Source organism: Tribolium castaneum, chromosome 5 (assembly GCF_031307605.1).
Source record: "Tribolium castaneum strain GA2 chromosome 5, icTriCast1.1, whole genome shotgun sequence".
NCBI lineage: Eukaryota > Metazoa > Arthropoda > Insecta > Coleoptera > Tenebrionidae > Tribolium > Tribolium castaneum.
Window position 1 is genome coordinate 1,552,733 of NC_087398.1, and position 25,054 is coordinate 1,577,786.

General features: G+C 38.2%; 5 protein-coding genes across 11 annotated transcripts in view; 2 read left to right on the top strand and 3 right to left on the bottom strand.

The window, feature by feature from the left end:
- The window catches only part of LOC663947 (inactive dipeptidyl peptidase 10), a 28,107-nt gene extending 24,476 nt beyond the window's left edge, over window positions 1-3,631 (bottom strand). For both annotated transcript variants that reach the window (XM_008196184.3, XM_008196183.3), the window contains exon 1: window positions 3,412-3,631. The gene's annotated coding sequence lies outside the window, so the exon portion shown is untranslated. The remainder of the gene's footprint in view (window positions 1-3,411) is intronic.
- Window positions 3,632-5,956: 2,325 nt separating this feature from the next.
- Window positions 5,957-9,045, bottom strand: LOC663932 (venom dipeptidyl peptidase 4). Its single transcript, XM_969960.5, has 13 exons — window positions 8,893-9,045; window positions 8,666-8,804; window positions 8,527-8,621; window positions 8,401-8,478; window positions 8,299-8,351; window positions 8,059-8,249; window positions 7,381-8,011; window positions 7,122-7,338; window positions 6,891-7,075; window positions 6,645-6,839; window positions 6,433-6,593; window positions 6,174-6,385; window positions 5,957-6,126 (listed from the first exon to the last, which is right to left on the bottom strand). The coding sequence occupies exons 1-13, from the start codon at window positions 8,905-8,907 to the stop codon at window positions 5,995-5,997; spliced, it is 2,304 nt and encodes a 767-aa protein (XP_975053.1). The 5' UTR covers window positions 8,908-9,045; the 3' UTR covers window positions 5,957-5,994.
- A 1,327-nt stretch (window positions 9,046-10,372) lies between these two features.
- On the top strand, window positions 10,373-12,142 carry LOC103313281 (transcription factor Adf-1). Its single transcript, XM_008196182.3, has 7 exons — window positions 10,373-10,564; window positions 10,650-10,808; window positions 10,860-11,016; window positions 11,068-11,135; window positions 11,183-11,329; window positions 11,380-11,521; window positions 11,668-12,142. Exons 1-7 carry the CDS (start codon window positions 10,498-10,500, stop codon window positions 12,098-12,100), a joined length of 1,173 nt encoding a protein of 390 aa, XP_008194404.1. The 5' UTR covers window positions 10,373-10,497; the 3' UTR covers window positions 12,101-12,142.
- Window positions 12,143-12,247: 105 nt separating this feature from the next.
- Window positions 12,248-14,292, bottom strand: LOC100141882 (zinc finger protein ZFP2). Its single transcript, XM_001815427.4, has 4 exons — window positions 14,063-14,292; window positions 13,132-14,017; window positions 12,759-12,962; window positions 12,248-12,706 (listed from the first exon to the last, which is right to left on the bottom strand). Exons 1-4 carry the CDS (start codon window positions 14,171-14,173, stop codon window positions 12,384-12,386), a joined length of 1,524 nt encoding a protein of 507 aa, XP_001815479.2. The 5' UTR covers window positions 14,174-14,292; the 3' UTR covers window positions 12,248-12,383.
- A 1,542-nt stretch (window positions 14,293-15,834) lies between these two features.
- On the top strand, window positions 15,835-25,046 carry stai (stathmin). 6 transcript variants are annotated; one of them, XM_969928.4, is made up of 9 exons: window positions 15,835-15,987; window positions 16,303-16,348; window positions 22,370-22,539; window positions 22,591-22,776; window positions 22,833-22,979; window positions 23,082-23,222; window positions 23,312-23,464; window positions 23,581-23,733; window positions 23,933-25,046. In XM_969928.4, exons 2-9 carry the CDS (start codon window positions 16,312-16,314, stop codon window positions 24,002-24,004), a joined length of 1,059 nt encoding a protein of 352 aa, XP_975021.1. In that variant the 5' UTR covers window positions 15,835-15,987; window positions 16,303-16,311; the 3' UTR covers window positions 24,005-25,046. The 6 variants fall into 6 exon arrangements, with proteins under 6 accessions (XP_975021.1, XP_064213242.1, XP_064213243.1 ...); XM_064357172.1 differs by lacking the exon at window positions 15,835-15,987 and adding an exon at window positions 16,223-16,249; XM_015980528.2 differs by lacking the exons at window positions 15,835-15,987; window positions 16,303-16,348 and adding exons at window positions 18,290-18,470; window positions 19,568-19,645.
- Window positions 25,047-25,054: the final 8 nt, after the last annotated feature.

Sequence of the window (25,054 nt, forward strand, 5' to 3'; positions counted from 1 at the left end):
TAATGAGGCAAAAATTAATAAAAATGATAAGGAGCCTTTCTGGAGCAAAAAGTGTGAATAAAATTTGGAATTATTTGCGCTTGAATCGAGCCAAGCGGCGAAAGTTGGTGATGCGCGTTATTGCCGCTGCCGGTATTTTATCTACAATATTACTAGAATTTTATTACAAAATACCGATTTGCCACAAAAATTTTGCCCCGATTTCCCGTTGCGTTGTAAATTTTTAACAAGATCTGCTTTGATAACCAGACAAGTACGGCTTGAATAAAAATAAAGTGCCGGATAATTCGTAGTGGTTTCACGCGGAGTCTATTTTGTCAGTCGGATTCCACTGAAGCGGAAAACAACAATATGATATAGATTGAAATTCCGGGCAGGGCAGAAATTCGCAGGAACAATAAATTGCTAGCAGGAATTTCACGCGTCTAATTAGGCAAAATAATAGCCGGCTTTGGCCCATTTGTGGCGGTGTAGCAAGAATGGTGGATGCGCCGGGCCAGTGTGCAAATTCGCACGTCGTTATGCACTATTGAAAGAATCCAATGGGAGTTAATGGGTGGCTTTAGATCGGTTTTACAACGATTGCGTTGTCGCAAATGCGACTATTCCGTCTGGAGGTATTGCCAATGATTCACCGGAAGCAACGAAACTAACGTCGTAAAAAGTTCAGGTCAGAAAGTTTGATGAAAATTATGGCGACAATCGGCACGGGAGAAGATTGCCGCTCGTTACTCGGGGCCAAACTGATTCCGACAAGTGCACTCTGAACGGAACGCAAAAATAAACCGTTTAAAATGGACAATTTATCACAAATTCTGGGTTTAATTTAAATGACCTAATTATGCTACGATTTGGTGATTTATAATCGTTGTTTTTGTGGCATAGTAAGTGAAGAACCAGAAAAATGCGATGAATGCCAAAACATTAAGAGCTCATTTGAATTTGAATACTTGATGCTATCTCCACCTTCATTTCCATTCCAGATCACTTTTTCACAACTGTTGACGTTCGAACTTGTAAAAACTCCAAATTTAGAAACACTCATTACTTATACCTATAATTAGAACCCAAAAAATTGATTATTATTTTCAACCATTTTGCGTTATGACAAAAATTTGCTGGCGGTGATAGAACGCGGTGCTAAATATATCGTGCGGGCCATAATTCAGGCGCAAATCCGGAAACCACTAACTTCCTTAGATCATCAAGTCCGGCCAGAATCGATTCCGGTGCAACCTTTAAACAAGACCTATCGATTTTAATTTGTTAAATGGATGCCACCCCTTAATAGCACAAATTATGAGTCCAAAAATACACGTGAGTTGCTCACGAATTAAATTAAGCTCTGGTTGAAAACGGCAATCTCCAGAACTTGGTGTTTTTTACCGACTGGAGCAATTACGCTCCAGATGCGCCTTTACGTACTTATCAACCATTTATTCTCCCCTGGAGCCCCATTTCTGGGTCTTGGTCAAAAAGCTGATTCGTTATCAGACCCTTTGTCCCGATTTTTCGAATAAAATTGTTCAAACACCTATTAGTCGGATCGGACGTGGGGAACACTTGGATTGTTTCTTTTGGTGCATTAAATAAACGAAGCCATTATTTCTTGGCAGTCTTAATATATTGTTTCTTGAGCTAGGCGCCCTCTCTTAATACTCGGCCGGAAATTTATAGTTGGAGCAGAACGAAAATTTGCAGAAGCATCAATCGCGAAACTTTACAAATTAGTGCTTAATTACAACAACTCGGATCGTTTGCAACAATTATTCAAATTTTTGCGTGTTTTGTTACAGATTAAATTTTAAATTGAGCGAAAGATAGATGAGTTTGTAGCAGACATCACGGAGCTTATATTTTTCTGCTTTATTTATTTTTTGGCAACTTATAAATTTTTATTGGGTGTATTATGCCAAGCGTGATAAACAATCGCTCGGCTGATTAAGCTCTGTGACAATCGGGCCAAGGAAATATTTGCGCAAACTTTTAATTTTTGCGTTTTAAAGGTTTGAGCATCGCGCTGGAATTTCTTATCTAGATTGAACTTAAATACTCGTTTGGAAGTTTATAGTTAAAGTGGAATTAAAATTTGTAGGTAGTTCAATTCAAAAGTTTGGAGATTAGTCCTTAATTGTATTAAATCCTCGTGTCCACTTAAATTGCTTGCCTGAATTAATTCAATTTTAAGGCACGAGCTACTTTACCTAGATTGTCATTTTTTATTAAACGTGCAAAATTAATGATGGGTTAAGTGCTAAAAGCTGAACCCTCTCCCATGTAATCTCGATTAAATATTAGTGAAACGAGTATTCAGAAACCGATTCTGTGGATGTTTTTTACGAGGTCACGTAACCCCAAATAGGGAACACGATCGTCTTCATGAGGGCAACATTTTTCCCGGTACCTCCTTAAGAGACCGATTCGCAGCTCGTAATCGATATTTGTCAAATAAGCTCCATTCGGATAATGTCATTAATGTTGCCTCAAGCCAGTTGACAAACCGCTTTGAAATATGTTTGGGGGTTTATCACAAAAAAGGCTTCTATTTCGGGATGACATGCCTAACTTTAGACTCGATATGAATTAATGGCTCTATTTGCTGATGGAAAACCATCGATTTTGGGCCGAACTTAGAAATGCTCGCATGCGAATCAGTGGCGTCGCAATTTTCTTTACCCGAGCGCAATTAGCATCAGTTATCCCGCAAGTTGCTAAAAGTTTTAACTGGAGCCGCGAGTTGTGTAAATTCATTTTACGGGTTAAGAATGTAACTCGGGCGAGAATAGTTTCTACTAGGAAAACAAGCTATTTTGTGTCTGGAAATGCAGAAAAAATCCGCTCCGATTTCAGAAAATTCCGCTCAAGTGACTGTTAAACCGTCCAAATCTTCGTCAATGCGCCTGTGACGTCCAATTAAATGATTAGGGGCGCTCCTGTGATTATTTTTCACATGCACTTGTAAATAAATCAAATGAAGAAATTGTCAAGAGCTCGGTGTTCTGCTCATCTCGCCGGCTCATGAAATTTTTACAAATGTATCCATGTTGAATGTTAAAGGGTGCTCATGTTGGGTATTCGATATGGGATGTAAAAGCTTTAAAATGGGGCCGAATGTTCGCTTCTACCTCCACCAGCCTGATACTACAAAACCTGAAATGTAACCGGATTTTATCGACTTTTTATTTCGCTCAACACGAGATTAAGCAGTAGAGCATTCTTGGGCAGTAAATGTTTATTTACGAAATTACGACGCCATCTGCAATATCCTATTCAAGAAAAACCTAATCTTATTAACACCGCGCAAAGTCCGGGCGTATCTTCACCGGAGTAAAATTCCAATTAGGCCGCGTTATCCTTGCAGGCAAAGTCTCGAGCCAGCTCGTCGCAAAATTCAAATTTCAGGAGATGTACCTGTTTCAGACTCCGGTCGCGGTCTCATAAGCTGAAGGGCAAGACTGTGGGAAATCGGCCACAGAGCGTGGTTTCTTGACTGAAGAAGTGACTGCAAACTATCACCAATAGGCATAACGGTGTGTAGGAAGCACTGCCACTACAGGTAGACTTGTGCCGAGTTTAGGCGTCGCGACGCTGTGCATCATGTTCGGGTTCCGGCCGAATACTGCATCAGGGTTTGCCGGGACGCCAGGACGACAGCGCTCCCTGCGGATATTTCCACAATCTCCCTTATACGTGGGGAGCACCGCCAGGATAATAGGGAATGATATTAGTAATTATTTTTTCTACAAGACGTGGCGTTATTTTTCTTCATTCCCCTGTTTGCTGAACAAATTTGCGCGGGCTAATGCGATTTTTTCGGCAGAGATGCAACAGTTTCCACGGGCGGATGCAAAGCCGCTTAAAAAACGGACCGGGGATTGCGTTGTGTTTAAACGGGAATTCATAACTGCTGATAAAACTAGTTTTGAACAAAGTTTTGGTTTATCTTGGCGGTGCTTGTTTCGAGATGGTATCTCGTGGCGTTATTTCGAAGGACGGTGAATAGGCATTGTTTTAAAATGTTTGCGATGCCGGGAGAGGGCTGAAAAATATCAGTTATTTGCTGCGAAAAGTTTGTCTACAACTGATAAAAGCAAACCAACGGGCGATAAACATGTTAGGAAATTTAAAAATACAGAGCTGTTTTATTCAAACGAAAATACTGTTACGGCTGAATTATTGTAACAGCTTGTAAACTCACAATAGCAATTCTAGCGAAAATAGAAACAATAAAATTATTTTATGTTTATTACTAATAGAGTCGTGTTAAAACAACAAAAACACTTTGTTCCAGACATTTCAAGGTGACTTTTTTCACTGTACGTAATTTAACGTATTTCAGTTTCACTACGAATTTTTTTCTAAATTTTACGGTAACTAATTTTAATATTGTATTTATATTCCTAAAGTGGCAACGGTTGCAATTACAGAAACATTTAAAATTATACGCAAAAAAATTCTTAACTTTAAAACTAAAAGTCGTAGAGCAAAACGGCTTATTCTAGTGAATTTTGCAGCTCACATTACGTGTTATACTAGCTTTTTTTAAACACTAGCTTACTTGAAAACTAATTTTAAAAAAATTATGTTTAATTTAAAAAATGGTGGATGCGCCGGGTTATTTATTAATGACTTAATAACTCAAAAACAAACAGTCGTAAAGCAAAACTGTTTGTTCCAGTAAATTTTGCGGTTCAGATTACGTATTATACCAGCTTTTTAGAACACTAGCTTACGTGAAAACTTATTTTAAAAAAAATATATTAATTTAAAAATGGTGGATGCGCCAGGTTATTTATTAAACCGTTTATAACACAAAAATTAACAGTCGTAGAGCCAAACAAATTGTTCCAGTAAATTTTGCAGCTCATTTTACGTTTTACACAGTGTTTTACAACACTTGCTGTCTCAAAAAAATAATAAAAAAAATATTTTTTGATAACAAAATGGTGTATGCGTCGGGTCATTTATTAAACCGTTTGTGACACAAAAACTAACAACCGTCAAGCCAAACGGTTAGTTCCGGTGAATTCTGGGGTTTATTTTATGTATCATACTAGTTTTTTTACCAAACTTGCTTACTCAAAATCTAATAAAGAAATTATTTTATCTTGCCATTTATTAATAATTTTAAATATCATTTAATTTTGCATTTATTTAACGCAGATGCACTGTATTTTTGTACATTATAAGAAAACTACCTATATTACAAGTTTGAATTTGCTGAAGTTTTATTTAGCTAGGAATAAAATTTATATACTGCAGCCAGGAATTTACAGTGGAAATTTATTACATTATCGCGATAATTGGAATGTAGCTCTTGTTGATGTTAAAATTACTCCAATATTGTAATTTATCCAGAATGTACTCGTATCTATCAGGAAAAAATTCAGCTTTTGCCCCTTTGTTTGCATCGCCCCTGAGTTACAGCAACCGATTAGCTTTTACGTCGCTGTTTGTGCCTTGCATCGTCAATCCGTTTATTTGCATATTGCGTGGTAATCGCACATATACGTAAGATATTTCAGTAGGCTAATTGTCTTGGAACTACAAGCGTCCCATTTTATCAAGCCAATCTCTGTTTATTCAATATAACACATCAATAACTGTGGCCTCCTTTGTGATTTATAACCCGGTCCGTGTTCAAGAGCCTTTCTTATGCACTCCTCCACGCAGATACATTAGTTATTTTTCGACAGGCCTCGCCATTTCTTACACAAATTTTAATAATAACAACAAATTCGCCAAGATTGATGGCTATTTTTGTTTATGCCGGCGAGTTTAATTACTTAACAGTTTCGTGACAAAAAATCTTGAAAGCTTTTCAGTCGACTTTTTTAATGCGGAAACACCTATAATCTTGACGCATCAACCTTCGCGTGACTCCATTTTCTTTGTGACTGCGAGGAGTGCCAAACTGTAAATTTTTAACTCATTGGAGGCGCGCAATAAATACAACTTTTTTTTTGTTCAAATTTTTTATTTAACGAAATCAAGCTACATTTTTGGGGGTACTAGACGTGGAGCTGGGGGGTCTGGCAGGTCGAAACTCCTGGCCCAGAAGCGGTCGATGGTGTGGTACAAGTGGGGACGTACGCGGAGCAGGCTGTGATTCTCGTCCGGATAACTCTGAATTTGTCGAAATTATTATCAAAAATTGCGATCACAATACACACCTGTTGTTGGAACGGTACATCGTTAAGTTCAAGTGCTCTCGACAAAAGCATGGAGTGCTGGTAGTGCACATTATCGTCCGCATTGCCATGGATTAAGAAGAATAATTTGCCCTTCATCGCGAGCACTTTTCTCGTAACGTCTGTATTGTTATAGCCTTTTAAATTATCCTCGGGGGTTGGCAAACCCATGTATCTCTCGGTATAAATTGAATCTGGAGGAAAAACTACAATAAACCTCCCGGACTGTTTTCAAGCTCACCGTAATAAATTAAGCTAGATACAGGTGCCACAGACAATGCGAATTTGAAAACATTTTCGGTGTCTTTAACCAAGACCCAAGCACTGGCAAAACCCCCGTAACTCCAGCCCCAAATTCCGGTGTTATTGGCGTCAATGTAGGGAAACTTTTGCTGCAAATATCTGAAAGAAATCGCACATTACTTTTAATTGGAGCGGGTTGGAATAATTGACTTTGTAACAGCAATTTGGTCCTCGATTTCCACCGTCGCCAATTTCCTGTAAACTTGGTGTATTTTATTTTTGCCGTCTTTGCCACTTCCCCGCGCATCAATAAAAATATAAATGTACTTCCGATTCGTTACAATATAATGCTGGAAGCCGACCGTGTAAGCATCGCTGATTTGGTTGCTGTTAGGGCCCCCATAGCTGGAAAATTTTGCTCAAAAAATCGTCACACGTCACAAATGGCTTAAATACACGTTAACTACTGCTGGGTATTTTTTGGGCTCGTTCTCGTCAAGATCAGGCGGGAGAAGCATTCGCACGTTAGCATTGAAACCACCAGGAACTGGCACTTTCAAGTTTTTGATAACCGGGAATGATTTTTTTGCCAGTTTATCAATCAAAGCTTGATTATCCTCCCAAATCAAAATATCACATTCCTACAATTGTTATTTTCACGCTAATTCAATCACTAGCGAAACGTACGTCTTTTAAGTTGTGTATTTCAACAAGATATGGTCCCGGACCTCGGCAAATTTTAGTAACGTAGCTGAAATCTTTACTGTACAGTGCTGAGGCATATTTGCAGAGACCTTGAGACGTGTTCATCTCACAAGTCAGGCATTTTACGTCCAAAGTTTCAATGTTGACAACATAGGCGTGTAGTTGTGACGGTTGGTTTTCGCCAGTTCCTGAAAAATAGCTACGCCCGAAATTATGTAATACAAAGAGTTGGAGGTACTACATGTTATTGTTTGCCTCGTCCCAGCCGTCCACAGCCGTGACATAAAACGGCCCTTTGGTCAACCGTTTCGCATTTCCGGTTGCAACATCGGTCAGTACCAAGTGATCAAACTCGTCCGTTCCTTCAGGTTGTGGCAAAATTTCAATCCTTTGACTCCCAGCCTTGTTGTAGTAAGGAATATGGATTTCCAACCAGCCGTTTTTTTCCTCGTATGTCGCCTCAGGTACGCTGTTACATTTGGCGTCTTTGTTGCAACGAACCAACTGGGCCTTGTTTTGCACCCGGTTTGAGTAAATCACAGCGAATTCGTCGTTTGTGACCCAAACCATGTCATACAAGACGTAATCGTCGTTCTGGTGCCACGATTCAGGAATTGCGCGAATTCGTAATGGTACCACTTTTTCTTCACTCGACTCCAAATTTACAACATAGGTTTTCACGTCCGGGTTTTTCGTACCCACTTTAGGGTACTTTATTGTAACTTCTTTCGGGTACTGCGAAGAGGTCACACCAGGAACACCATACGTGAAATACGTAAAGTTTTTAACTTCAGCGTCGTTAAAAGCTGCAAATGCTAGTTGTTTCCCATCTGGTGAGAACCACAGAGCGGAACCGGTACCCAATACCTCCTCTAGTACCACATTTGATTATTCCAGGTTGGGTTATTTTGGTACTCACCTTCGTATACCCAATCTGGCACCCCGTTATAGATAATTCCAGGAATACCGTTAGTAGTTAAAGCAATGGGTTCACCCGATGGTTCTTTTAGGTAGTACAAGTTATTCAAATAAACGTAGACAAGACCATGACCTATGGGGGCCCATTGGGCGTATTGAGTGTAATTTTTGTCTTCGATATCGTAGTACTTTCTAAAATTTTGACAAAATAAGTTCAGTTTTTTTCATTTGGAAATTTTACTCATTCTCAATGTCGTAAATGCTGTATAGACTTGTTGTCGAGTGCCGAAACACCTAAATCGGTAATCAGGTAATATTGCAATAAAAACAAATGGGTACTTACCGCCGAAACGTTATATCTTATCAGGACATAACGATGATCTGGCGAAACCAAAGTACTGTACAAGTATGGAAAATGGTCCTAAAATGCAAGTGAAAACGCAACTAACTACCGTTATTTGCGACTTACGACTACACTTTTGTTAAAAAACACACTTGCGTTTCCGAGCTTCACGTTAGATAAAATGTAGTCGCCGTCCTTATTTTTGTGAAAAATTGAGTCTCCTGGAAAAAATGTTTAGGTTGGGCTGAGGATAAGTGGGTGGTACCTGTGAGCCAGGTTCCATTGAAGGTTTTGGTGCCGAAAGTGCTCAAAAGAAATTCGTTGAGTTCAAAGGGTTCTTTGTCATTTTTTGGCACAGACTTTCCCTCTGTTGCAACAAACAAGAGGAGGCAAATGGAAAATACCTAATTGAATTTGAGAAAATTAAGTGACTAAAATATGCACAAGCATGTTTGGTTTGTAGTTATGGCTCACCAAATAAATGGTACTCACCTTACAGAGAACCATGACTGAGTGAGTTAAACACCTAACATGAGCACTTATCTGGCTCTTATCGCGGTGCGTTTAAAGTTTTAGTAGTACGAATATAATCCGGTTTAAGCCAACAATTTGGTAACTGATGAAATAGGTGTCTTGCCAATGACATTGTAAATTTTGCAAGAATTTCTTCAAGGAGTTACATTTTTAGAAAGATTTTTTATTTTGTGGTCAGGATCGATTGATTGAAATGTTAAGACTTTCACTATTGATTTGACAACAATAATTAAGGACAAGTGTGTAAAAATGGTTTGCTTGAACACAGTCGCTGATTGGTTTTTAATCAAGACATTGACATAGAGGCGGTGTTCTACTAAACACATTTTTGCACTGAAGTGATTGTAAGTGACACAAATTGTGAATAATAAGTGAACGCAATTGTAATTTCATTTTACATAAAATATTTATTTTGTTAAATTGGCGAGAAAAATCGTACATCAAACAAACTTGTGACGCAAGTGGAATCAATATATTATACGATTGGGAAATAATAAACAGTAATTAATTAAATCTTTGTGTAAATATTAGTCGAATATTTTTGACAATTGTTTGCGTAAATAATTTTTGACTGAAAAAACCCGGAATTGAGTTCGAGCATACAGTGATCATTTGAATAAACAAGATGTTCGAGTACTTAGGTAATCCTGACGTAAGAGATACTTTTCAAGAATTTAAACTAACAAACGGGTTTGAAATATGTAAGAAGATATCCACGTAATTGCCAATTTTAATTATTTTCAATTTTTTACGACATTCCCGTGCATATTTTAATTCTGTGATTTATCTTTAAATTGAATAGTCATGCACAGACCCGTTCTCTACTGGGACAAGGAAGGTCACTGCAAAAGTTTGTAGCAAACTCAAAAAATAGCAGCTCGAAGGTCTGTGTAACCATTTAAAGAAATATCGCGCAATAACGTTATTCCTCTACCCCTTTATGTGGTATTATTGTTTCAAAAACAAACACTTAAGCGGGTTTTTAACCTCTGCTTTTTCGTCAAGGGCAAGGCCAATGGTTTAGAAAAACGAATCATTATTTAAAAAACTAGACAAAATTACAGGAAATAATAGTAATTATTGTTTGCACCAGGAGCTAAAAATGATGTTGAACTATAATAACAATGAAAACAATTTTACTATTTTTAGACTACAAACAGAAGTGATTTTTTGCGGACTTTTATTAAACAATCAAGAGTTTTGTAATTAAAATTTGAACACACGCAGCACGTTTTTTATCAAAATAATCACAATGTTATTTTATTTTTTACTGGTGATAAAGTTTTTATAACTCAATTATTGTTACTTTATTGCACCTTCGTTAATTATCACTTTCAAATTTTCAACTAATTCGCGGTTTCAAATTAGGATTACAGAAAACTGTGCTAAAAAATCTGTATGTTTGAGCTTTTGTGTGTTAGAGGACGCCAGCAGCACTGACCTTGAGCTTTTTGATTGTTGATTTTGAAATGTCAAACGAAGTTAAGTAATAGAAATGTAACATATCATAAAAAAACCGCTTAAAAACAGTATTTCTGCGTTATCATTAATTAGGGTAGCACGATGGAGGAACAGGCAACAATTAAGTTAAGAGTAACCGAATACATTCAGCGTTTGAGTAAGGAATTGAGTAAGTAAAGTGAAGTAACCTCAAACTAGCTCCCGAATTATTGTATTTTTGCGGTATTTTACTAACGAAATTGTTTTGAATATAGATATAGAGGGAACTAAGGGGCTGTTTGGTAATGAGCTAGAACTCATAGCTTTAGTGCGGAATTGTCAGTTTTTGTATGATAAAAATTTGCCTGATTTCAAGAATATTCAAAAGAAAAATGAGGCTTGGGAAGCAATTGCTTCAGTTTTCGGGGTCACGGGTGAGCTAGTCCACTAGGGTGAAGTTGTTGCATCTAATTTGGTTTTTCAAGTTGGTGAAGTGCAGCAAAGGTGGAAGGGCATGAGAGACTTATTCAGTAAACATAAAAACAAAAACGAGGGGCACAGTAATAACAATAAAAACGTAGTGTGCCCCTATTACGATGATCTTAAGTTTTTAGAACCGTATATTGTCGGTCGTAGATCAAGGTTTGTTACTAGACTGATTTCTGTTCAGTTTTTTTGATTGTGGGGTTTTAGACTTGTGGGCGTAACTATGTCTTTGTCGGATCATTTAAACAGTGATGACGATGCGTCTAAAGAAAAAGGTTGGCATGTTAACAACAGTTGGGCGTTTTTTTGAATTGTTTTTCAGAATCGGCCTCATTTGATGATTTGAGACGCTTCATTGATAAAATTAAAAGTTTGCCAATTTTGTACCATCACAGGTATTCTGGGGGATCATACGGTAAACAAAAAATCGAACATTGGATTGAAATTGCCAAAGTGTTTGGGGTGCCAGGTGTGCAACAACCAATGCGATTTTATTTCACTTGAGACGTTTTATTTCAGTCAAAGAATGTCTAGCTAGGTGGAGGACACTTAGGGAAAGATATTCGAGGGAAAGAAGAATGCAAAACGCCGGAGTTTCTGTTAAAAAGTGGGAATTATTCGACGAACTTTCGTTCCTTGACCAACACGTTAAACGCCGAAGGTGATTTTTTGTTAAGGTTGTGGGGGGGACTGTCTTAATCAGTCATATTTTTTTATAAGAATTTTAACTGCATAATTAATTTTTTCACAATTTCTGTCGTCCCCTTTAGCCTAAATCGCTTCCATTGGCCAATTCTCAATTTTCAGAAGGTACACAAGGATGGTGCCCACACACCCGTCCACAGCCGACCAAAGTATTTGCTACGTTGTAACTTCCCCAACAAATTCATCCTCGGAACATGTCACACTTGACTCTTCTGCATTCCTCAGTGAAATGTCTTTAGGGACAAAGAAGGAAGTTGCAATGGAAGATGTGGAATTTTTCGACGTTTCGAGCGATATCACTTCATCCCCAACTCCTCTATTTAATGAAGACAACAGCGCGTCTGAGAATAATGTCTCGGAAAATTCTGTAAATTTACAGAACGAAAGCACACAAAGCAAAATCAGTAATCCGGACGAGGACGACCTTTTCGGCCAAAGCATTACAGCCGAGCTTAAGAAAATAACCTGTCCGCGGAAAAAAATTAAATTAAAAGCGGAAATTTACCGACTTATCTACGAACACACCTGTGAATAATTCGTTCAGTTAACGGTTGTACATAATAAATAATTTGTAGAACTCTTTGTTTTTTATTTCATACGTACGAACGGTCATTGAGGTAAATTACCGTGACTCCTGGCGACCCCTTTTTTGACACAAAAACTTAGAAATAAAACACAAGTATCGTGGATTTATTTATTTATTATCATAAATAACGAGTACACTATACTCCATCAATATCTACATAAATACTATTCGTAAATTTTTGGCCAAACGTTCTAATACTTCAATCAAATACTGATAAATCGAGCTACAAGGGCTAGCTCTCCTCAATGCCCTTAAAAGTATGTGTCTTGGTATGTCTGTTGAGATCATTGGCTCTTGAGTATTTCTTATCACAAATATTGCAAGTAAAGGGTTTCTCGCCCGTATGAGTCAACAAATGTTCCTTAAGATCGGCATTTGTCACAAATGACTTATCACACGAGTTACACGCGAAATTTTTTTCACCGTTGTGTCTTTTCATATGCACTGCCAAGCAACTCGATTGGGCGAAACCCTTATTACAGACTGAGCAAACATAAGGACGTTCCCCTGTATGCGACCTTCTGTGCACAATCAAGGTACTGGAACCATTAAAACCTGAAAAAAAAAGTAATTGTTGCGGACTTAATCCCAAAATCAGGGGTTTTACCTTTATGGCAAATGTCACAAATGTGTGACTTCTCTCCCGTGTGAGTCCTCATGTGTTTTGTTAGTTCGTTCGACTGGCAAAAGGCCTTTTGGCACACGCAGCAGACGTAAGGGCGCTCTCCTGTGTGTGTCCTTATGTGGGCTATTAAATTCGAGCTTGTGGAGAAAGCGCGAGTGCAGAGGTTGCACTTGTGGGGCCTTTCTCCTACAAAAAAGGGCTAGGTTCAAGGAGGCTTTAGAAGAGATACAGCAAGTAATTATTTACGTAATGTACATTTTCCCATATAAGCAATTTGTTTGTAAATAAAAAACTAATTACTTACAAATACAACTCAAAATAAATATTTTTTCATAATTTATTTTTTTATTGGCACCTGTGTGAGTCCTCATATGCTTTTCCAAGTCCTGCGCTTGCCGGCAGCCTTTATCGCAAACTGTGCACCTGAACGGCCTCTCGTCTGTGTGCATTCTTAGGTGGATTTTGTAATTCCCGCTGTGTGAAAACGCCTTATTGCAAACTTTGCATTTGTACGGCATATCAGTTGAGTGCGTCTTCATATGCCTGCTTAATTTGGTCGAAGTGGCGAAGATTTTATTACAAGTGGGACACTGTTTAGTGTCATTCACTTTATTGTCTCTTTTCACCTTGCTATTTTTCTTCCCTTTGTCTTTATCTTCTTCCAGAATTTGCGGAACTGTCTGTTGTTGCATAACTGGCTGGAGTGGTGGTAATTGTTGTTGGTGTTGTATTTGCATTTGTGGGGCGATGACTTGGTTGTGGAGGATGTTGGGGGGCTGCATGGGTTGCAGGGGCATGCTGTAGGTGCCGTTGTAGACTTGGACTTGGCTCACTCCTTGCAGGTTGTAACTGTTCAACTGGAGGTGGTTTTGTGACTGGACATTGTAGTTGATTTGTTGGGGTTGAGATGCTGGGATAAACACCGGATCGAATTTTTGCTCCTGTTGTATTTCTAAAAGGGGAGCGCACTCAATATACACGCAGTTGTTTTGGTTGATTTGTTGGTTCAAGTCTAGTTCGTCGAGTTTGTTGATTTGTTGGGGCTGAGTCACTTGCTGGATCTGTTGGTGCTCCACGTGTTGTTGTGTCGGCTGTTGGAGGTTCTCTTGAGTCATGTTTGAAAGATATTGGCGCAGTTTTGCGTCCGATTTTTCGCACTGTTTTTTGAACTGGAAGGAAATGTGGAGCTTGGCCGAGCATTTGTTGCATATTTGTGACGGGAGGCCGTCGTTTTGCCACACCTGAGGGTTGTTTTAAAAGAAAAACGTTGTAATGTTAAGTTTTACCTGGACTGAGGCACATGCCATGATCTTTTTTGAGACGTTTACTTTGAATATTGACATCATTATGCCTTCGTTTAGACACACACGGCATATTTTTGAGAAGTCTAATTCCATTTTTTGCTATGTGCTGTTTTTTTGGCTGTTATATCATCGATGTTGTGTTTTTGTTAACCTAAAGCTTGTAAACACAACGAACTGTCAGTGGGACATAACCAAAAAAGCGGTTATGTCATCCGTTTCGTAATGGTAGGGAAGGCAGCTTTTTTATCCAATGAGAATTTAATTTTTTTTAAAATCATGAAATGTGATCGTTAAATAAATTGATAATTTGTTCTTCTAGACGTGATAAAAAGTTAGTTCCTCAATACATATTTACACAGAACTAAATCATGTAACAAACTAAAAAAACTTTTTGTAATAATTAAAAAAAAAATCAAAAATATTTCATGCCGTAAGACTAATAAGACTTTAAATTTATTCTACAAGCCTTCAAACCTTAAAATTATGTAAAAATGATGTAATATTCGATATTACAACGAATGAAATATAAGAATATATCTCTAAATATGCACTTTGTAAGCATTCTCTTTATTCCTTATTGTTATTGCATGAAATTTTATATTCTTCTCCAGCCAATAAAAAGCACGACATTGACGAAAATATATTCTGAAGAGCACCATATACTCTTACAATGAAAAAATTTTATGCAGATTTTATTAAGAATTTTTTTGTAAAGATCGAGAGATAAACATGTTACATTTCGTCGTAATTAAGTTAACGGGAATTTGTTATTGTGAGCATAATAAAAAATGTGACACTTTTCGAAGAGTTGTCAATCAAATATGAAAAATTAAGGACAATTGCATTATTTTTTCTTAGTTTAATAAATGTGTCAGCAATAAATTAGAAAGCAAATTCTAATTTTTTATTGATTTCTTAAATTCAACACTAAAAACTAACTTTTTATAGGATTGTGTTTTTTGGGGAGTGCATTAACACTTGTGTTTTCAAAATTAGAAGGAAAAATATACAAAAACGCACACCCTACTTAATACTTTCCTGTGGTAAAGACTGAATAAAATTAAATTTAGATCTAATCAACGTGTTTATCAAGGAACTTCCCCCAAAAATGGAAACATTAAGTAGTTTTGGTTCCAATTTGCATAGTCGAGGTCAATTCCCTTCCAAAAAAACGCCCTTATCTTTCACTCTTTTGTTCGAAGGAAATGGACTAAGTGTGAAATTTAAAATTTTAACCGCCAGTAATGATTCATAAGCAAGGTCAAAGAAATGAGTTTCTACTCTTTATAAGGAAAGACAACATTGTAACCAAATAAAACCGTTGCTGGATCGCCCACTTACAAACCGCCAAGTGCGTTGCATTTTGGCAAACTCTGATTCCAATGCCATTTCCACGCTTCAACTACTTTAAATTACAATAAATCCAACCATAAATCTTATGACAAGACATTGATCATTGCAAGTGTAGGTGCAGGTAAACGAACTTTCCTCTCAAATCATAACAAAAGCAATTACGATAATTGAAGAGTTCCACCGGAAGCTCAATTAATACCAAAAGCCCAGATAAGAAACCCACAAATACACCCATTGAATCATGCTTTAAATAAACCAAAAAACAATTAACTATTCCTTTGTGTGCGAAGCTGCATTTGAAAATTTAAATTTGGAACGTAGACTTGTTTTGTTTACGGTCTCTCCTCCACCAATCCCTAGCTAGAATTCAAACCAAAACGACGAATCACAGAGCGGGATTCCCCCCAGAAACACACAGTGGCCGTTTCTGTCAGATGTTTATAAATGCACCAAAGCTGTTTTATCTCGAGATATTTCTTGTGTTGCTTTTGGTGCTTTGCTGCTCCAGTGGTGTGAAAGTGCATTTGCTGCTTCGTTAAACTTGTTATTAGAGGGTGAGTGAGTTAATTGATCGCTTTTACGCGATTTGGTACATGATTTAATGCCCAATGGGTGAGAGTGATGGATGTCAAAAATTGACGTTTTTCTTTGTGCTTTTTTGTCACTTGAACTTAAAATTTGAGATTATTAGCCACAACTGATGGGGTTCATCAACCCCTTTTCACTTTTTCAAGTCGATTATGAAAAGTAAGACACCCCGGACCCGGAAGGCTTGTCATGTTATTAATCACACACAATGGCGACATGTTTCAACAAGTCATTGTTATCTGAATTTTTTGACCCCAATTTTTAATCTCCTAATGTTCCAGGTGCGAACAATGGCCGATGTCGAAGTCGTAGTATCATCACCGGACCGTAAGTTGCCTTTTCGTACTAGAGATTTTAATGCGACAACCTGTTGCTCAAAGATTTATGTTATTATAAACTGCACATTTTCCTTCATAATTTATTTATGTGCCCCATTTATGTGATACGTTCGTGTTTCTCACGAAGACTATAAAATACTAGACATTAACTTGACTTGATATTTTATATTTAATTTCATTGTTCCACCAGGCGACGATTGTTGAACTCGCGAGGGTCGTTTAGTTTACGTAGGACTGACCTTGGTGCAGGTCAGCACTGATTAGCTTATACAGCTTATCACAGGTCAGGGTTTTGTGTGCTTTGCGATGCTGTTTTATCAAATCTGATATCTCCAGACTCACCCTCTGAAAGTAATGGCTTATTGTTCAGACAATTGACCGATTTCACGGTTTAAGCAAGCGTATGCTAATAATAGTAATAATGGTTGAAAGTAGGGCAGACCAAACCTTTCAGAGGCGGATTAAGCCGCAACCACAACAAAAAAAGCAAAAAATAATAATAATTATAAGTATTCCGTTTGTCTAATTCTTCTTCTAATTGCGTAAAAACAAATCTATATTAGTAATCCACTTCAGTTTAATGCTTTTTTTCTTTCTAAAACTGCAGGACAGAGCACATTTAAACTTCTATCACTTGTTTTACAAAGATTTGTTCTTATGTACTTATGTATATCTAAAGTAATCAATGTTTATAACTGTTCAAAGAGCAATAGCGACATTAACTGAAAGATTTTTTTCTTCTAATTTAAAAATGTGGTAAAAATTTTTTAAAAAATACGAGGGGGGAAGACAGTATCACAAGAGATTTCTGACGAAAAAAATCTAATGTTGAATTTTCTGAAATTGTTATTTTGCGCTTGAGAATGTTAAGTTTTCTGTCGATTCCTTTATTAGGACGAGATAAAAAATTCATTTGACAGCAAAAATAAACCTCTAGCAGTCTCACTCTTGTTTGTTGAAAAATATAAAACTGAAAACTTCTAAAAAGTTTTTTTCTTTTCTTTGGGATTGGTTTTAACGGCTGCTAGCCTTAATCCACCCATGGAACCTTTGCGCTCAAATTAGCATAAATAATATTGGCAGTAGGAAGTCTTGAAACAATACAAGGCGATTTATTTCGACATCAACGCGATGTATAAACTTGTGTAAGACCAGTTTTTTCTCCCCAAGTTGAACACATGGTGTCACTAGAGACACTTCCTCGTTCTTAACGTCCTCACGGGACTGACGGAAACGAAGCAGGAAATGAATACAATTGATTCAATGCCAATTTCTTTTTTCCGCTTAAAGATGAATCATAAAAAAATAATTCCCTAATGCGAATCTTCCGGTTTTCATGGTTTTGGAGTCATTGGCATGCAATGTTTTCAACTTGTCATTGCCACCATTGCTATAATGAATGTCCAACACGTGAACGAGACGAAAAATTTTACCCCATACCATTAGCTTACGCTGATGGAATAGCAAAATTGTGATTGAGTGTGTTATTTTTGGGACGAATTGGAAGAGGAATCTAAGAGGAAACTTCTTGGAATTAATTACCATCGGGGTCAGGCCGTAAAAGTAGCCTGTGTGGGTTTTGTCCATATCGGGCGAGTTATAATTAGAGGCGATAATTCGTATTTATTTGAAAAATATTTAGTTAACGGTCGCCTCGCCTCACTTATTCGTAACACCGTCCCCGGAAAAAACTCTGTTTCACTGGACCCTTATTTAATTATGCGGTTGAATTTGGTCAAAGGCGTGAATAAGAGGGTCGGGTATTGGTCCAGTGACTCTTTGGCTCAACGCCATTGGGGCTGATGCCCTAGGGCTTTCACGCAAGGAGTTGGCGTCGCATCGGCGGTGGCGTCTGTGGCGACGACGCCATCCGATATCGACCGGAACCGGCCCCCATGCGGCGTCGCAAACCGACGCCGCCACCACACCTGCTCTCTAGACTCATTCACTGTAGTTTCGCGACCGTCGGAGCGTCCTAGACGTCCTCCTCCACCAAATAATCTCACACGTGGAAGAGGCAAAAAAATTCGGAAAAATGTTGATCGGGCTCGTTAGAGAATCGGTTATGCAGTGCTTCTGCCACACGTGCCGGGCACCACTTCCACCGGCCGGTGAGTATAAATCCAACTATCGATCGGGATCGATAAATAAAAGGGTAACCTCCGAAAGTCTTGTTAACAATTGAAAAAAAATCGATTCATAAATCAGTTTAAACTGTTGTTTGTTCGACGGTTTGTTTCAAGAGTTTCGCGTTATTGATCATGACCATTATGGTACCGTCATCTAATCGAGTCGAAACATTTTTCACTTTCCTTCGATTTCTTCTCCTGTATTTGGACTTGACGAACTTTCTTCATTTATGCGCCAATTAAGTGGGTTTTATTCTCGATGAAAGGTCAATAAAATCGCTTTATCTTCGAATAAAACCAAAACGGGATGCTTTGTGGCTATTTGAACGTTTGCGTCCTAACGTAACAAGTGCTCCTGGCTGGCGCACTAATGGCCAAACTTTTGTTGGCGAGATTTAGCAGACGCCGGTAAAGTCCCGATTTATTGCCTCCTGGTAACCCGGAATTCCCCCAGTCTGTGAGTCATCACTGTTGCTGGGGAGAAAGCGAAACGGGTGAATTCGCAAAGGAGGGGTGAAAAGGGCACACGCCCGAACGCCAGACGTTCCAGAGATAATTGGGATTAGGAAGAGATGTACAGGTGTTTTGATAAGAGAACGACGGACTATTCGGTTTAATTGCGGCAATTCCTGCGGCATAAGCATACGTTTCAAGGATCGGGGAGGAATTCATTTTGGTTTTTATGGCTCGAGGAAGAATCTAATTTTGTTGCGACAATGAAAGTACTCGCGTGGAAGAAAAATGTTAATAAAGAGAAGTTAAAATGTCGTTTGTACGGATTCGGGTTTTAAGTAATCGGGGGATGAGTAAGGTTTCTTTTGGTGTATGTTTTATCTTGTCTGGATTAAATGGGTGACAAGGAACTTGATGAACTTCAATTCGTTGCGATTGACTTTGAGATTGATCGTTGAATGGTAAAAGCCAATTTGACGGGAACGATAAATCAACGCCCGTCTTTGAGCTGCCGAGGGATTTTTATTACGATTGGAATAATCAATAAAGTGGGATTTAATTACACAAGACTTTCATGAGGTTACTTTGCCAGTGGGATTTGTTTTTAAATCGAGGCGCTTTTGCAGTGCACAGAAGACAAATCCCAATCACAAAAGTCAAAACGAAACCAAGGACAAACCAGCCAAAAAGAGTACAATTCGTGAGTAAGTAGTCCATGAATAGGCCCACAGAATGTATTTTTTTCTTTCAATAAATGCTTGTTTCTTTTTTATTTGTGTTGTTTATTTAATTTATGTTAATTTGTGGCACGCTTATTTCTAGATTTGTAGACATGCAAAACCAAAATTAGGTAAGTGTAGTGTTGCAGATCGATTACGTGCGAGGTTTATTAATGGAAAAGAATGTCAAAATTTGCGTAAAATACACTTTTAGGGATGCATGTGGCATCTTGCCATTACGATGGGAAACCCGTCGAATACCACCAGAAGGTTCAATTTTCTTTACTGCAATGCGGATAAGTTGAGATTTTTCGTTCGCAGATATAGTGACGTGATTTATATCCATTTTTGAATTAGATGAAACGTTGCGCGTTTAACTTTATCAGAGTTAACTCTTGACTTACTTTCGAGGGTGAGTCTTATCAAGGTTAAAAGCTTGCAATTTTTACCAATGTGGAAGACTAGACACTTAATTGAAATTAACGTGAAAGAGCAAAAGTTCGAGATTGTTTCAGTCTTCGAGATTAGGCTGAATTTGTGTTTGTTTTACTGAAATTTCATCCCCTAATAGTTGGATGATGTCATTAACCACCCTCAAATTTTAATTGGTGTAGGGTGAACTTTGCGTGATTTTATAACGTGCGCTGGTTTAGATCAAAGAGACAGTTTTTCATTGTTCCTTTGTTCAATGGACGTCATATTAATTTAGTGTTTTGTGGAAAACGTTGCAGATTATTAATGTTTATCGTAACCAAAGCTCAGTTTTTGTTAGTTTTACCCTCGAGGATCATTAATTACGATGCAGTTTTTGTTTCACAAAAAATAACGAATAATAGGTAGAGAGAAGAGCAAGCTTTCGGCGCTTTCATGACTTTTAATGAAGCTTGTTATTTTCACAAATGCTTGTTTTGCATTTAAGAAGTTGCAAATAGGAAACATTATTCGTCTGAGTCATCTCTCGCGAGTTCAATTACCCGAATGGGAAATTTATTTCGGTTAGCTATCTTTTTTAACGATTTATGAATAATTCCGGGTAGGAAAATGAATTTTTTATGGCATATTGATGTCGACATTTAATAATTTTTGGGTCAATTACAAAATATCTTTTTTAAAGTGCATTAATTCGTAATTAAAAACCGAATCAGTTGGTGGAATGTATAAACAATTTGGGGCTTTATTGTTGAAAATGCAAATACGTGTGTTCGTTTTTGCACTAATTAATGAAACGTTGCTACCTTTATGTAAACTATTGTTTAAATACAGAATTCCGTTTTTGTGTTCAGGAGAAATTAGGAATTATTACGTAAAATTGAATTATTGATGACGACGCCACGCATAAAGTTGGGGATCGATACAATTATACCGTTTGAAGGTCAAAATAAATTGAACCGTTTTAAACTGAACCCTCAATTTATTTTGTTTGAATTTTTAATTACTTATTTGTTGTTGATCCGCGGATTGATTCATACGACTAAAAATATGTACACGTGAGGGAAATACGCAATTATTCAAAACATGCAACTTGAAAAACTCACATACAGGAAAACCATCATGCAATTGCTTGCTTACAGCGATGGAACCTTGAGATAAATTCCTCTCAAACTGAAATACTTGTGAAACGGGTCGACGGCACCCCTAATAAATTAGCTATTAACACGACAATTACTCAAACGCGCGTACATTTTGCGCTAATTCCCTCTTTGCAAATTTCGCTGAGCGCGAACATGGGCCGAATTAATTTTGCGTAATTGTAACAACGGGGTTTTGGGGGCTGTTGCCATTTTTTTATAAACCCTCATCAACAATTGATGACCGTGCGGACGGCTGGTTGCCTAGGTCTTATCGATCTTCGTCGTCGTCGACGGACGGCGCCCCAAAGTCTGTCTTAACGCCGCCATGTATACACACACACAAATCCACCCTCGACGTCGCGTCTCTGACGTCATCCCGGAAAAAGGGAAAGAGAAAGGACTCTCTCCAGTCATCTGCAGCGTCCGCATCACCTCACCTCGCCGTCTGACTGGCGAATCCAGAGAGTGAAATTCGTCTGGCGGCCATCGATTTCCCACAAAATATTTTTTTACCCTCAGGGCGCGTTTGCGGAAATTGCTCGACAAAATTAACCAATTTTTGCGACCCCAGAGGGGCTTAATACGATTTTCCTACTGCCGATACAAAAAATAGAATACAACCATTCCGCGATAACTGACAACTTTCCCATTATGTTAATATTGTTCCAGAATATCATATTTTAATGAAAAAAATCTTTATAATTAGAAAAACTCTTAATCATAATATCAGAAGAACAGTTCTGATGGGTTCAGTAAAAAAATTACGAATGTATTTTTTCCTGCACTGGTCCCAAGCCACCATCCTGTGAAATTGCCTTTTCGCGGATCGTTCATCAAGAATTACAATTCAGTTAGGGCCTAATGAAAACGCGGCCTGATTTATAAGAAGTGATTCGCAGCGACACAATTATTGCCAACAATGGTAATTTTCAAGCGTAAAGAATGAGCCTTCTCGGTTCGTTTCCCGACGAGGGTTGGAGGATTTTTAAATAGGTGCTATTCCTGGCACCTCATTATCGTTATTTTTTGCTACTTTTTCGCCCTAATGAAGCGACATTATTTTCGTTTTTTTGATCCTACAAATTCTCGGTCGTTTTGTTGTCGTCGTATAATGAATTCTGGGTGTTTTTTCTTGCAGCGACCGAAGTTCGTTGTCAGGAAAAGACCAGGGGCGGATTGCGTTATGAGGTCATTCTCAGCGAACCGGAAGTCAAGGCCACTCCGCCCAAAAAGGCCGTCTCACCAAAGAACAGCATGTCCGTTCAGGATATCGAGGATAAGTTGAAAGCCGCCGAAGAGCGCAGACAGGTAATAATGAATGTCGTTGAATTTGCGAGCTGAATCGAGTCGTCGTTTCAGCAATTAGAATCTAATAAAATCGCGGCTCTGGCGGCCAAGATGCAGAAGATTGAGGAAGCGTCCCGGAAGAAAGACGAACAGACTAGTCAATTTATTTCAGCCACTCGAGACGCCCTCGAGCAAAAAATGGAGAATCACACGGAGAAGCGCGAAGCGTACATAACGGATTTGAAAACCAAGCTTAAGGTAGTGTAGCGCTTTTTGGTAACGTTTCGGGGAAAAACCGCACGTTTAATCCCCAGGATCACATCGAAAACGTAGAGAAAACCCGATTATCAATCGAACAGCAGACCGACGAAGTGAGATCGGCAATCGAGGAGAAGCTGAAGACGGCATCAGTCCAACGCGATGAGAATATCAAAAAGATGCTGGAGCGTCTCAAGGAGCACGTAAGTAATCGATGCTAAAGCGTAACATCGGCACTTTTAAATAACCACAATCATAAAACATCTCATTCACGAAATGCTTGCATGTTTGTGTGCATCATCCAGGAAGAACAAGTGCAAAAAGTCCGGACCAGCAATGCTCATAAATTCCAAATGCTGGAAGCGGCCGTTCAGGAAAAACTCGAACAGGCACAGAACAGACGCGCTCAAATCGAGCAAGAACAGAAAGAGAAATTGCGCAATTATGTAAGTACACCCGACAAACACAATACGTTCGTGTCACCGCACTTTTTTTATTTGTTTCACATTTTTCTTTTTGTTTGATTTTTATCAAGAACTCACGCCCTTTGGAAATAAAACAAAGCGCTGTCTCCACGCTAGAAGTGCGCAAAAGTGAGGTTTCAACCCAACTGGAAACTAAATTAACTATCGCCGAACAAAAACGGGAACAGGAGATTCAACGTAAACTCGAGATCGCCAAAAAACATGTAATTATTTTTTCTTCCTCACTGTTAACGACAAGTGTGTCATTAACAATTTTGTTGATTTTTTGTTGCTTTCGCCCCGTGCTTATTTAATTTTTTTCTCCGACACGTTTTGCTAGAACGAGCACTTGATGGAGGTTAAACAGTCGATTGAATCCGAGGAAGTGAAGAGCAAGACTGAAATTGTTACTAAACTCGAGTCGAAGCTCACGACAGCTGAGCTCAACCGGGAGAAAGAAATGCAGCGCAAATTGGAGAACATCAAAAAGAATGTATGTATCAGAGCTTTTCTAGGGTTTCCTGCTCATTTCAATGCGCAAATAGACAACTGTTTTGTGTACTTCGAGTCGGTTAAGACAGTGTATCGCTCTTAAGTTTGTTACTTATGTGGGTTGTAAAAAATAGCTAAAATGAGGGCGATAGACTGGAAAAGTATGAAAAATAGTGGCCGTCATGGGGGTTGTTTTTCAGGAGAAGCGAGCCGAGACGGTGCGCCAGAACAAGGCGAACATCCTCGCTCAGAGCACCCCGTCGTCTGGTTAAATACCAGGAGCCGTAGTTGTATTTTGTATTCATAATCATCCGCTTTTATCAACAAGTCTTGGGTTTTTTGCCTCAAGACCAATATCATATTTGGAGAAGATTATCAGTAGTTAAGTTCTTCTCAAGTATTGCTTTTAGACTGAAAACTTGTGATTATTTTATATTTTCATTTGTATTTGTTTTATGGTGAATATGCTCACGTTTTAATGAAATCTCGTTTGTGTTTTTTTGTGTTTCGTAGTATTTTTTGCAAAAGTCCAATTTAGTGTAATTAATAATAAGCGAATTAATGGTAATGTTTTTGAAATGACCAGCTGCTTAGCCACCTGTGAACAATTATAGAGCTTTAAGATGTGTTTCGCGCACTTTTTCACATGTAGCTAGAATTTAAAGAAATGTAAATCAAAGTCTTATTTTTGTGTAATGAGGGGTGGGGTCTTCGAGCGACTTGGCAATGCGTTAATATTTCTTATAGAAAAGTGCAGCTAACGCATGTCAGTGCCATTTTTATTACAAAACGCGGGTGGCTCGAACGACCCGATCGCAAAAACTAGGAAGTAAGTTATTGATTGCGAAAAAAGTACACATGATTGCGGTGTCTACTTTTTAAGTTTCAATAAGGGATGAGTATTCGTTAAGTGTTTATATCACAACAACCGCCTCGTGCTGCCTTGTGTATGAACGTCGGAGTGACCGGAACCCGGATTGTGCTTTTCTATGTAGTTGTTTTAGTTTGATTTGCCCACACGTTGGGCAAACTGAACGAAAATATCACTACAAGCTTCTGTGATGAGTTGTTTTTTCAAATATAAATTTATAGCAGAGATATTTAGCTAAAGTGTAAACTAGCATTTGTGTAGTGTTCGGCAGCCACCGATTCATGTTTCATACGCTTTCATGTATAAACGAATATTTTTTGGTCGGACCATCATTAACGCTACATTTAACGTGTTGGTTGTAACATTTGTAACGTTCGGTTTTAGGTCTTACGTTTTGTTCTGTAAGTACTAATGTTGCTTAATAAAATTATTAACAATTAAAACGAGTCTT

What these genes read in the sequence shown, in the direction of transcription:
- stai (XM_015980528.2), top strand. Translation starts at nt 18,395, where the DNA reads ATGTTGATCGGGCTCGTTAGAGAATCGGTTATGCAGTGCTTCTGCCAC. An exon ending in CCGCCGAAGAGCGCAGACAG is followed by an intron (nt 22,540 to 22,590) that starts GTAATAATGAAT and finishes TCGTCGTTTCAG; the next exon opens with CAATTAGAATCTAATAAAAT. An exon ending in AAGAGAAATTGCGCAATTAT is followed by an intron (nt 23,223 to 23,311) that starts GTAAGTACACCC and finishes ATTTTTATCAAG; the next exon opens with AACTCACGCCCTTTGGAAAT.
- LOC100141882 (XM_001815427.4), bottom strand. Translation starts at nt 14,173, where the DNA reads ATGGAATTAGACTTCTCAAAAATATGCCGTGTGTGTCTAAACGAAGGC. An exon ending in TGGCATGTGCCTCAGTCCAG is followed by an intron (nt 14,018 to 14,062) that starts GTAAAACTTAAC and finishes AACAACCCTCAG; the next exon opens with GTGTGGCAAAACGACGGCCT. An exon ending in TTGTGACATTTGCCATAAAG is followed by an intron (nt 12,707 to 12,758) that starts GTAAAACCCCTG and finishes TTTTTTTTTCAG; the next exon opens with GTTTTAATGGTTCCAGTACC.
- LOC103313281 (XM_008196182.3), top strand. Translation starts at nt 10,498, where the DNA reads ATGGAGGAACAGGCAACAATTAAGTTAAGAGTAACCGAATACATTCAG. An exon ending in TTCAGTTTTCGGGGTCACGG is followed by an intron (nt 10,809 to 10,859) that starts GTGAGCTAGTCC and finishes TGGTTTTTCAAG; the next exon opens with TTGGTGAAGTGCAGCAAAGG. An exon ending in CGATGCGTCTAAAGAAAAAG is followed by an intron (nt 11,136 to 11,182) that starts GTTGGCATGTTA and finishes ATTGTTTTTCAG; the next exon opens with AATCGGCCTCATTTGATGAT.
- LOC663932 (XM_969960.5), bottom strand. An exon ending in TACCCAGCAGTAGTTAACGT is followed by an intron (nt 6,840 to 6,890) that starts GTATTTAAGCCA and finishes AAAATTTTCCAG; the next exon opens with CTATGGGGGCCCTAACAGCA. An exon ending in ATGTACCGTTCCAACAACAG is followed by an intron (nt 6,127 to 6,173) that starts GTGTGTATTGTG and finishes CGACAAATTCAG; the next exon opens with AGTTATCCGGACGAGAATCA.